Here is a 12,781-nt window from a genome sequence, read left to right on the forward strand (position 1 = left end):
CTCGTTTGGGGGCTGTTTCCTGCGTGGTAATGCAGCTGTAGCTGTAGTAATAGTGAAAATAACAAGGCCGATATCATGAGCCGCTTACCACAGACTACGTCTCCATGAGGCGCGTGGAAATGACAGTTTTTCTTTTCTTGTAAACAGTATGTTGATTTTTTTTTTAAATTTAGTCTACAAAGACTGTTAAGGTTGCAAATGCGCCTGACTAATCCAACCATGCGACACAAGCGCCACCTTATGGAATTAGAGCTTCATTTCGTGTGATAAATTTTAATAAGAGCAAAATATTTCAGGGAACGTTTCAGTAACGATTACATTTTATAGAAGTTTGCTGAAAGCACTCATCAAAATAAAATACATTCTCACTGTTGCCTTGGTCAGCGTGTGTTTGCAGAATTTGCAGAAAACTGCACTAATCAATGAATAGTAAGTCTCTCAGATTACTTCATGGGGTGTGAAATGGGTTTCCATTAGTAATGAAATTCAAATACTTTTCTTTTACCCAACTCATTGGTGAGGTCAATTTTTTCCACCTGTAGCTAACAGCTGTTCACCAGCACCAAACAACGAGCAAATAAAATGACAACAGCTGACCGATTTAGCCGTTACTATACTTCAGATATTTTTCTCATGATTTGGTGGAACCAGACCAGAGTCTAATAAGCCTTGGATATAATCAAAAACAAAATTTAATTGTGCCAGTGTGTTTTTAATTGGTTTATTTACTCAGCGCATTCTTAAATTAAAATAGGATGAATACCTGACAAAACAGGCGGAAGAATGTGGAGCTCTGTCTGATTTTTGTTGGTGTGCTGTACAGAAGATCCACAAGGGACTGTGTTGTCTCTAATTCCGTTCACCTTGTACACCTCAGACTTTCAGTACAAATCCAGGTCATCCTACTTACAGAAGTACTCTGATAATTCTGTAGTGGTTGAACATATTAATGATGGGCAGAGGAGGAGTGTAGAGCACTAGTGGATGATTTATGGAGTTGTCTGAAAGGAATCGTGTGCTTCTTAATGTGAATAAAACTTTAAAAAAAAAAAAGAGATGGCGATGGACTTTAAAAGAAAGAGGACGGGTACGTGGCCCGTGTCTATCCTGGGACAGGATGCTGACTTGGGGTGAAGAGGACAAGCCTGAAATGAAAGACTAACACAGATGCTGTGTACTCACAAGGGACGAGCAGGCTGCCCCTAAAATGATGATTTCTTTTCTTTTCTTTTCTTTTCTTTTCTTTTCTTTTCTTTTCTTTTCTTTTCTTTTCTTTTCTTTTCTTTTCTTTTATTCTGCCTGTCCCGTTTGGTACTTTAGCAATCAGAATTATTGTCTGAAGGCCAAGAAAGATGCCCAATGAATTAATTTTACCAAGTGGATCATTATGGTAACTTGATTGACCTTTGTTATTATTATTATTATTATTATTATTATTATTATTATTATTATTATTATCCATCCATCCATCCATCCATCCATCTTCATCCGCTTTGTCCGGGGCCGGGTCGCGGGGGCAGCAGCCTAAGCAAAGAGGCCCAGACCTCCCTCTCCCCAGCCACCTCCTCCAGCTTGTCCGGGGGAATACCAAGGCGTTCCCAGGCCAGCCGAGAGATATAATCTCTCCAGCATGTCCTGGGTCTGCCCCGGGGCCTCCTCCCGGTGGGACATGCCTGGAACACCTCACCCAGGAGGCGCCCAGGGGGCATCCTTGTCAGATGCCCGAACCACCTCAGCTGGCTCCTTTCGATGTGGAGCAGCAGCTGCTCTACTCTGAGCCCCTCCCGGATGGCCGAACTTCTCACCCTATCTCTAAGGGAGAGGCCAGCCACCCTTCGGAGGAAGCTCATTTCTGCCGCTTGTATCCGCGATCTCGTTCTTTCGGTCACTACCCACAGCTCGTGGCCATAGGTGAGGGTAGGGACGTAGATCGACCGGTAAATTGAGAGCTTCGCTTTTACACTCAGCTCTCTCTTCACCACGACGGACCGGTGCAGCCCCAATCCGTCTGTCGATCTCCGGCTCCCTTCTCCCATCACTCGCGAACAAGACCCCGAGATACTTGAACTCCTCCACTTGGGGCAGGAACTCATCCCCGACCCGGAGTGGGCACTCCACCCTTTTCCGGCTGAGAACCATGGCCTCAGATTTGGAGGTGCTGATCCTCATTCCCGCTGCTTCACACTCGGCTGCGAACCGTTCCAGTGCGAGCTGGAGGCCCTCACCCGATGAAGCCAACAGAACCACATCATCTGCAAAAATCAGAGATGAGATTCTGAGGCCACCAAAGCGAATTATTATTATTATTATTATTATTATTATTATTATTATTATTATTATTATTATTATTATTGTTGTTGTTGTTGTTGTTGTTGTTGTTGTTATTTTATTTACTACAGACTGGACAGACATGACTGGGGGATGGGAAAGGGAGAAAGAAAGGGAGGGAAAGAAAAACAGAGAGGAAGAGGGACAGTGAGAGAAGAGAAAAAAAAGAAGAAAACAAGCAAAAAGAGAGCAAAACAATATGAAGACCACAGCAATAACCTAGACAAGTGTAAGTAACAATAAATACTAAATAGTGAATGTTATTTTGCAGCACACAAGACCGACAGCGCACGATAGCAGCCAAGATAGATATAGTTTGTGTCCGTGATCACCCGTGTGCACACCTGTGTAGATGAGTGCGCTTGTATTCAAAAGGTTTCTCCATGTGAATTTCTGCTAGAGGTTGTGGGGAGCCATAGCCCTGCCCCCCAGGGCATGAAGCAGGCATGCAGGAGATCCAGGCCCCAGACATCCAGAAGCCCCCAGAGCGCGAGAGCCCAAGGAGGACCATCGGCGGGGCAGCCGCGCCACCCTCCCGGAAGGAGCTGAGGAGAGCCCGAGATGTGGGGTCACGCAGCAGGGACGGTGCAGAAGCCACAGGGAGCTGCAGTGACGTGTCCGTGGGCTCCGCCAGCTGCCAGAGCAGACTGAGGCCTGGGGTCCGAGAACCCCCCCACCCCCCAGAGGGGACCCAACTGAGCCACAGGCGCCAGACCCTGCAAAGCAGGTACCGGTAGTGAACCGGTACATACCTGAGCGCCCAGTCCTGGACAGCAAGAACCACCAATGCACCGACGTCTGAGGGTACCTGAGATGTTCCCAGATTGTCTAAGACCCGACCTGACACAGACACACACATACACAAACATGCATTCCCACCCTCATGCACACATATATAAATACTCGACACTCGCTCAACATGGAGACAAAACGAAATGGACACTGTACACACACTCAAACTCCCCACACATACTCTTTACCCAAGAGCTGCATCTGAGACCAAAGTGGAGGTTTGGCCATAATGCACAGCAGGACCTTCAGCAAGAATCAAACACCTCAAACCAACTGTCAACTATGCTGGTTCAAGGGTGGTGATTTTTTCAAAAAGAGCTTGTTCTGCAGCCACAAGAGATAGTAAGCTTGCAGGTGACAAACTCCTCTGCATGACAAAGTTTTCTAGAGTCAAATAAATTAGGCCATGCAACAGGATAATGACCCCAGGTACAGAAGCAAATCTGCAGCATGGAAGCCCAGACCTCAACCTGACTGAAATGTTGTGTATAAAGGAATGCTTGCATGCTTGAATTGAAGCAGCAGAGTTGTAGCTGCTAACTGCTGGTTCTGTAAACTACTCAAACATAGAATGATTGCTATATTGAACTAATAAAACGCCTAACGAAGACTGTCATGAAAAGTATTTGGCATCTGATCTCCTGTAACCTGCGGAGCTAAGCTGTTTTACCAGCTCTGCTCTCTGATTTTTCTTTTTTCTTTTATGAAAAAACACAAGTTGTCAAAGTTATTTGTTTGCAAATGTATTTCAGAAATATCGACATACTTTTTTTAATCAGCAGAAACTTTATGTCAGTAGTGCAAAAACCTGCACTGATCTGACCTCATTTCTTCCTCATCCTGATTCCTGACCTGGGAAGGGAGAGAAATATTTGTTTTTGTTTGTCTTCTTGTTTTATTTAATTCCTTGTGGGATTTGGATCCAACACGTAAAGTATGCATATTATGCACACACACAAACACACATGCAGCTATTACCCATTTCTTGTATTCTTGAATAAAGACATTGATTTGACACATTTAATTAGCAGCCAATTGTTTTTATTGTTCAATTAATAAGAAAAAAGAAAAGGTGGGGGTGGGTGGGATGGAAAGTAAAGGGAGAGAGGAGAGAAAACCCCAACAATCCCCTCTGAGCAAGCACTAGGCGACAGTGGATAGGAAAAACTCCCTTTAAAGGAAGAAACCTATGACAGAACCAGGCTCTAGAGGGGGCAGTCAACTGTCGGGACTGGTTGGGGGGTGACTGTGAAAAAACGGGAGGGAGATGGGAGAGGTGTTAGTAGTTAAGGGGGGGGGGGGGGGGGGATTAAGCTGGAACAGAGGTGGGAGAGGAAGAGGCGACATTGGCAGTACTGAAAGAAGGAGTGTTCCTCCTCCAGAAGAAGCAGAAGCGTTTTTTCTTTTTCTTCAGCTGCTCTTCCACGAGCACCTTTTTCTCGAGGATGAGGATTTTCAGCTCCTCGATTGTTTCGGTGTTTTGCTTCTGCAGCTTGTTGCATTTTTTCTCCACTTCTTCTATTTCAGCTTGTTTTTCTTCCAACCTTTCTTTCAGCACTTTAGATGTTGCCTCCTGTTTCTCAAACTCCTGGAGAAGAAGTTTTTCTTCTCTCTGCTTACTGACCAGCTGTTCTCTCTCTTGAAGCAGGTCTTGATATTTGTGCAGTGTCTCTTCGAACTTTACCTGCAGCATCCTGTTGTTTCCCTCCATGAGCTGGAGTTGGCACTCCATGTCTCCCTGCTTTCTGTCCAGCTGCTCTTTCTCTTGAAGGATTTCTTTATTCTGTCGCAGAGCTTCATCAAGCTTTCCTTGCAAGCTTTCATTTTGTTGCTTGATGCTCTGCAGATTGGAATCCATTTCTTTTTGTTTGATTTCTTCTTCCCTTTTCTCTTGGAGAAGCTTCTCATTTGCTTGCTCTGTGCGATCAAGCCTTTTTTTGTCAACGTTGTACATTAGCTCCATGTCTCGGAGATTGGAGTGCAGCCCTCTCTTCTTCGTGCTGTCTTTCATCTTCTCCTGGAGGAGTTTTCTATTTTGCCGCAGAGCTTGATCAAGCTTTCCTTGCAAGCTTTCGTTGTGTTGCTTGATGCTCTGAAGCTTGGAATGCATTTCTTTTTCTTTTAACTCCTGTTGCCTTTTCTCTTGGAGGAGCTTCTCATTTGCTTGCTCTGTGCGATCAAGCCTTTTTTTGTCTACACTGTACATTAGCTCCATGTCTCTGAGATTGCTGTGCAGCCCTCTCTTCTTCATGCCGTCTTGTTTCTTCTCTTGGACAAGTTTTTTATTTTGTTGCAGGGCTTCATCAAGTTTTCCTTGGAGCTCCTGGTTCTTTTTGTCCATGTCATGGAGATCCTGTTGTTTCCCCTCAATAATAGCTTCCTTTTCTTGAAGCTGGAATGACAACTTTTTTAGTTGAGCGCTCTTTTGCTCATTTTCCTCCATCAAGAACTTAATCTTCTCTGCGTTTCTGAGCGCTTCATCCTCCAGTTCTTCCAAACGCTTTTCCTCTAGTTCCACTTGGTCACACCAGGGAAGAGAGGAAAGGGAAGAGTCTAGTGGCTCATCCCAAGGAAGAGCGTATGGGTCAACTTCTTGTCCCTTTGGATTTTTTTGAGACATGTTGGGTCGGGATACAGTTACAATTGCAAAGGATCCAAATATTTCAAAAGGCTTTTCTGGCGAACGGTTCAATGCTGCACACATCAAGGCTGCGAGAAACGGACTAAAAGTCGTTGCTCTTCACCCCTATTTATAGGTTTTTGGATCAAAGGAAAGAATGGTGGTAAGATTCTACGTGTGTGACGTCATAATTCTGTAAGGCAATGAGGTTGTCACGTGATATTTTTGGAGGAGGGCATTTTTCAACTTGGACAAATTATCAGTAAAGTTTCAATCTCTGTTATTTTCCCCAAAAAACGTGTTGTCGCAATCATGTTTTCTACTGTAATTGGTGCCAACAGATGGCGCAGTTTAAAGTTGGCTGTTACTCTGCCCAGGCTGCTACCATAGAAGAAGAATGTAGACCAATAGTACTTTAACGATGTCCGCTGATCGTTTCCGTGTAAATCTTAGCATTGCTTTAGCCGTCAAGCTAAAGGTTTAGCTTCATACTGCCATATTTTCAGAGTAACAAAATATTTAAACGGTCTCAGATCATGGTGAGTATTTGAAAAAATGTTTATTTAATGTGAAGCCTGTGATGTGGAAAGGTTAGCAAGCGTAATTTTGCCTATTGTGTTATACACGGGTGCTTACATCCGAGTAGTGTTGATCTTTTCTAAGGTCCATGGGTTTATCCAACGAGCAGCTAAGTCACCGTTATAGCTGTAATTTTGTGTGCAACGTCTTAATGCAAAAAAAAAAACAAAAACACAATGCGTTTTTAAGCTCTCTCTGCGTTCACTGCCTCTGCAAGTGTCAAACTTCCTCGCTTTAGCTGATGCTAACCAACATTAGCGCTTACGGTTCGTATATAAACACAACTGTCAGCCCTTCACTTTTGGTGCCGACAACATTTTGAGCATTTTCTACAGTTTGTGAAATGGTCGCCATTGGCATTACATGCCAGTAGTGTTCGCTAATTGACTTTACCGGGGATTATATTTATTACAACGTTACTGCGTGGAAGTGATCATAGTGTATGCTTATGAACGTGAGTGGTAGGTGTTATTAGTGCGACTTTACCCTTAATTAGTTTTCCCACCGGAAGTAGAGTTGTTTATGCGACGTGATGGCTAGAGCAGTCCCAAACAATCGATTGCGTTTCTTAACAGACCAATTCTCTCCAAACTTTTAGGGTAAGCTAGACTCGAGATATGGTTGCAATAATACGAACAAGAGCACAACAGCATATTGACAATGGCGAGAACTTTAATATTTACATTGTGTTAGTGCACCCATCGCTCCGCATCCTTAACGCTACATTGATGTCGAGAGTCTCTGACACAGCTGTGCTCTGCAGCACAGACACCCTGCTTATCTGTGATTCGGCCAGACTGGTGTTGAACTCCAAAGACATGCGCGGGGTTAGGTTAGTTGGCTGTTGGTGTGAGTGGTTGTCTGAGTCTCTCTAATAACCCTCCAACAGACTGGCGACCTGTCCAGGGTGTACTTTTGCCCTATGACAGCTGAAATACAACCTGAATAAAATAAGTAGGAGAAAATGAATGATGTTTATGAACTGTAGTTAATGTAGTCAGACAATAAGTTACCGAGCAACAGGCCACAAGTCTTGGTGCAGAATCATACTAAGATTTAAAAAATAAAATGTTGGCACTGGTGTTTGAAACAGTATACTGTCAGTAAGACTGGAGCAACTGCACACATCTGGAAACTAATAACTAGAGTAGTTAGTAACATTTTGTTACTGCATCCATTTAGCCAGGTATAATTAGCATGTCTACATACATGTCATTTCTAATGTGGTCCTATGTGGTATGTTGTAGGACAGTGAAGTGTCTGACACTGACCATGTACCAGTGCCTGAGAACACTGGTATGGAGGGGGAGAACGCACCTCTTTACTGTATTTGTCGGAAACCAGACATCAACTGCTCCATGATGTAAGTATATATCAGTTTTATATTTGCAGTATGCGCAGTAGGGGTGGGCGCTAGCTTCAGCAATGTTATCAGAGGTTTTTTTTTTTAAATGAAGAGCTTCTATTTCGAGAAAACTACCAATAAGGATATATGCACAGATATAGAAAACAATACTGTAACATTTTATTGATGCTTGCAGTTTGGAGGCAGCAGTATTTGCAAGTGTAACTAAATTCCAGGCATTTTCCATCCTTCTTTTCCTATCAGCTTTTTTCTAGTTGTCAGTGTGAACCAAGGTGTCAGCAGCAGCATTATAGTGCAAAAGTAGTGACCCAGCATAGATCAAATGTAAGCACAAAAGTAGCCAAGGTAGTGTTTTTCCTGGAAATTTTAAGTGAAAGGATAAAGTAACTGCTTACCACTTTAGTTTAACAATGATTAATGAAATGTAACCGTGTAACTCATCAGCAGTCTGCACAGTATGGTCACATATTAAAACTGAAGAATATGTTGTACTTGTTGTAGTGTTTCATCATGGGTCCAGTTTTTACCCAGGTGCTTAAAGCCCTTCTTTACCCTCATGTAACACCAACAGTAATTTCCAACCACTATTTCCTGTTCCTGTCAGTCAAACAAACAGACGACAAACATCTTCTATAAACAGGAATAATGTCATTTTATCGGATTAGAAAACATCTAATCTAGCGTTGATATTACACTGCTGTTTAGTGTCTGGCTGATCTCAGTGTCACCAAAATATCTGCCCTACATGTCAAACAATGAGAGAACTTGAAACAGTAACATCACCTAGCAGCTTATTTTAATTAGTGCTAACGTTTTGTTTGCTGGCTAACATTGCTATTATTATAGTCACAGTTAATTGACTTTGAATAGCTTTATTTCAAAAGTAATTTTACAATTTCACAGCCATTTAGCTGTGTTAACTGTACATGCTGTAGGTCATAAGGCGTGCATGGATCATTTTTATAATCAGCCTCTTATCTTTTGTCCACCACAGGCTTTGCCATGATAAATTGGTCAGTTGACAACCAGGAGCCGTACACCTTAACCTCAGAGGCCAGGACATCCAGGGGCAGTGTGAACACGCACTTGCTTAAATGGGACGCAAGACGGACTATAGAGGGCCACCCGCTTGCCAGACAACCAAGTGCTGTCCCTGTCCACGGCCAGTGTGAGAAGGACTCTCACTAAAGTCAACCCACACAAAGCTGCTGGACCAGACAATATACCTGGACGCGTGCTCGGAGCCCGTGCTGACCAGCTGACTGATGTCCTAGCGGGCATCTTTAACATCTCCCTGAGTCAAGCTGTTGTGCCACAGTGCTTTAAAACCACCACCATCATACCTGTCCCCAGACCTTCCCAAAGCCTAATTCCACAATGATTGCCTGAGCCTATTCTTGTTAAATGATGAAAAACTCAAAGGCACGTTTGGGCAGTGGATCTGTGTGAAATCAGCAGCTTGCAAAACGAAATCAAAATGTGTGCAATTGATTCTAAAAATAGAAATCACAATAAAGTTCAACATTTACTAAAACCGCCATTCAGTCATCTGAGAGTCTTTACTCATGAAATTATAACGGTTAGATGAATGTATATGCAGTGATTTACTGATCAATGATAAAAGGGGAGATTTATGCAATAACGAAGACTGTCATGAAAAGTATTTGGCATCTGATCTCCTGTAACCTGCGGAGCTAAGCTGTTTTACCAGCTCTGCTCTCTGATTTTTCTTTTTTCTTTTATGAAAAAACACAAGTTGTCAAAGTTATTTGTTTGCAAATGTATTTCAGAAATATCGACATACTTTTTTTAATCAGCAGAAACTTTATGTCAGTAGTGCAAAAACCTGCACTGATCTGACCTCATTTCTTCCTCATCCTGATTCCTGACCTGGGAAGGGAGAGAAATATTTGTTTTTGTTTGTCTTCTTGTTTTATTTAATTCCTTGTGGGATTTGGATCCAACACGTAAAGTATGCATATTATGCACACAAACAAACACACATGCAGCTATTACCCATTTCTTGTATTCTTGAATAAAGACATTGATTTGACACATTTAATTAGTGACCAATTGTTTTTATTGTTCAATTATTAAGAAAAAAGAAAAGGTGGGGGTGGGTGGGTGGGATGGAAAGTAAAGGGAGAGAGGAGAGAAAATCCCAACAATCCCCTCTGAGCAAGCACTAGGCGACAGTGGATAGGAAAAACTCCCTTTAAAGGAAGAAACCTATGACAGAACCAGGCTCTAGAGGGGGCAGTCAACTGTCGGGACTGGTTGGGGGGTGACTGTGAAAAAACGGGAGGGAGATGGGAGAGGTGTTAGTAGTTAAGGGGGGGGGGGGGGGGGGGATTAAGCTGGAACAGAGGTGGGAGAGGAAGAGGCGACATTGGCAGTACTGAAAGAAGGAGTGTTCCTCCTCCAGAAGAAGCAGAAGCGTTTTTTCTTTTTCTTCAGCTGCTCTTCCACGAGCACCTTTTTCTCGAGGATGAGGATTTTCAGCTCCTCGATTGTTTCTGTGTTTTGCTTCTGCAGCTTGTTGCATTTTTTCTCCACTTCTTCTATTTCAGCTTGTTTTTCTTCCAACCTTTCTTTCAGCACTTTAGATGTTGCCTCCTGTTTCTCAAACTCCTGGAGAAGAAGTTTTTCTTCTCTCTGCTTACTGACCAGCTGTTCTCTCTCTTGAAGCAGGTCTTGATATTTGTGCAGTGTCTCTTCGAACTTTACCTGCAGCATCCTGTTGTTTCCCTCCATGAGCTGGAGTTGGCACTCCATGTCTCCCTGCTTTCTGTCCAGCTGCTCTTTCTCTTGAAGGATTTCTTTATTTTGTCGCAGAGCTTCATCAAGCTTTCCTTGCAAGCTTTCATTTTGTTGCTTGATGCTCTGCAGATTGGAATCCATTTCTTTTTGTTTGATTTCTTGTTCCCTTTTCTCTTGGAGAAGCTTCTCATTTGCTTGCTCTGTGCGATCAAGCCTTTTTTTGTCAACGTTGTACATTAGCTCCATGTCTCGGAGATTGGAGTGCAGCCCTCTCTTCTTCGTGCTGTCTTTCATCTTCTCCTGGAGGAGTTTTCTATTTTGCCGCAGAGCTTGATCAAGCTTTCCTTGCAAGCTTTCGTTGTGTTGCTTGATGCTCTGAAGCTTGGAATGCATTTCTTTTTCTTTTAACTCCTGTTGCCTTTTCTCTTGGAGGAGCTTCTCATTTGCTTGCTCTGTGCGATCAAGCCTTTTTTTGTCTACACTGTACATTAGCTCCATGTCTCTGAGATTGCTGTGCAGCCCTCTCTTCTTCATGCCGTCTTGTTTCTTCTCTTGGACAAGTTTTTTATTTTGTTGCAGGGCTTCATCAAGTTTTCCTTGGAGCTCCTGGTTCTTTTTGTCCATGTCATGGAGATCCTGTTGTTTCCCCTCAATAATAGCTTCCTTTTCTTGAAGCTGGAATGACAACTTTTTTAGTTGAGCGCTCTTTTGCTCATTTTCCTCCATCAAGAACTTAATCTTCTCTGCGTTTCTGAGCGCTTCATCCTCCAGTTCTTCCAAACGCTTTTCCTCTAGTTCCACTTGGTCACACCAGGGAAGAGAGGAAAGGGAAGAGTCTAGTGGCTCATCCCAAGGAAGAGCGTATGGGTCAACTTCTTGTCCCTTTGGATTTTTTTGAGACATGTTGGGTCGGGATACAGTTACAATTGCAAAGGATCCAAATATTTCAAAAGGCTTTTCTGGCGAACGGTTCAATGCTGCACACATCAAGGCTGCGAGAAACGGACTAAAAGTCGTTGCTCTTCACCCCTATTTATAGGTTTTTGGATCAAAGGAAAGAATGGTGGTAAGATTCTACGTGTGTGACGTCATAATTCTGTAAGGCAATGAGGTTGTCACGTGATATTTTTGGAGGAGGGCATTTTTCAACTTGGACAAATTATCAGTAAAGTTTCAATCTCTGTTATTTTCCCCAAAAAACGTGTTGTCGCAATCATGTTTTCTACTGTAATTGGTGCCAACAGATGGCGCAGTTTAAAGTTGGCTGTTACTCTGCCCAGGCTGCTACCATAGAAGAAGAATGTAGACCAATAGTACTTTAACGATGTCCGCTGATCGTTTCCGTGTAAATCTTAGCATTGCTTTAGCCGTCAAGCTAAAGGTTTAGCTTCATACTGCCATATTTTCAGAGTAACAAAATATTTAAACGGTCTCAGATCATGGTGAGTATTTGAAAAAATGTTTATTTAATGTGAAGCCTGTGATGTGGAAAGGTTAGCAAGCGTAATTTTGCCTATTGTGTTATACACGGGTGCTTACATCCGAGTAGTGTTGATCTTTTCTAAGGTCCATGGGTTTATCCAACGAGCAGCTAAGTCACCGTTATAGCTGTAATTTTGTGTGCAACGTCTTAATGCAAAAAAAAAAACAAAAACACAATGCGTTTTTAAGCTCTCTCTGCGTTCACTGCCTCTGCAAGTGTCAAACTTCCTCGCTTTAGCTGATGCTAACCAACATTAGCGCTTACGGTTCGTATATAAACACAACTGTCAGCCCTTCACTTTTGGTGCCGACAACATTTTGAGCATTTTCTACAGTTTGTGAAATGGTCGCCATTGGCATTACATGCCAGTAGTGTTCGCTAATTGACTTTACCGGGGATTATATTTATTACAACGTTACTGCGTGGAAGTGATCATAGTGTATGCTTATGAACGTGAGTGGTAGGTGTTATTAGTGCGACTTTACCCTTAATTAGTTTTCCCACCGGAAGTAGAGTTGTTTATGCGACGTGATGGCTAGAGCAGTCCCAAACAATCGATTGCGTTTCTTAACAGACCAATTCTCTCCAAACTTTTAGGGTAAGCTAGACTCGAGATATGGTTGCAATAATACGAACAAGAGCACAACAGCATATTGACAATGGCGAGAACTTTAATATTTACATTGTGTTAGTGCACCCATCGCTCCGCATCCTTAACGCTACATTGATGTCGAGAGTCTCTGACACAGCTGTGCTCTGCAGCACAGACACCCTGCTTATCTGTGATTCGGCCAGACTGGTGTTGAACTCCAAAGACATGCGCGGGGTTAGGTTAGTTGGCTGTTGGTGTGAG

The 12,781-nt window shown here is 42.9% G+C and overlaps 2 protein-coding genes across 2 annotated transcripts; both read right to left on the reverse strand.

The window, feature by feature from the left end:
* Positions 1-4,429: 4,429 nt before the first annotated feature.
* Positions 4,430-5,824, reverse strand: LOC146631594 (uncharacterized). The gene has a single exon (XM_085353791.1). It carries the CDS (start codon positions 5,822-5,824, stop codon positions 4,430-4,432), a length of 1,395 nt encoding a protein of 464 aa, XP_085209917.1.
* Positions 5,825-10,037: 4,213 nt separating this feature from the next.
* Positions 10,038-11,432, reverse strand: LOC146631595 (uncharacterized). The gene has a single exon (XM_085353792.1). It carries the CDS (start codon positions 11,430-11,432, stop codon positions 10,038-10,040), a length of 1,395 nt encoding a protein of 464 aa, XP_085209918.1.
* Between the last annotated feature and the right edge of the window lie 1,349 nt (positions 11,433-12,781).

The sequence above is a fragment of the Diplotaxodon limnothrissa genome, linkage group LG5 (genome assembly GCF_057381915.1).
Source record: "Diplotaxodon limnothrissa isolate DT_005_m linkage group LG5, D_limnothrissa_male_GT1.1, whole genome shotgun sequence".
Lineage (NCBI taxonomy): Eukaryota > Metazoa > Chordata > Actinopteri > Cichliformes > Cichlidae > Diplotaxodon > Diplotaxodon limnothrissa.

Bases quoted from the DNA above. Each gene is read 5' to 3' on its own strand.
- LOC146631594 (XM_085353791.1), bottom strand. From the start codon at position 5,824: ATGTGTGCAGCATTGAACCGTTCGCCAGAAAAGCCTTTTGAAATATTT.
- LOC146631595 (XM_085353792.1), bottom strand. From the start codon at position 11,432: ATGTGTGCAGCATTGAACCGTTCGCCAGAAAAGCCTTTTGAAATATTT.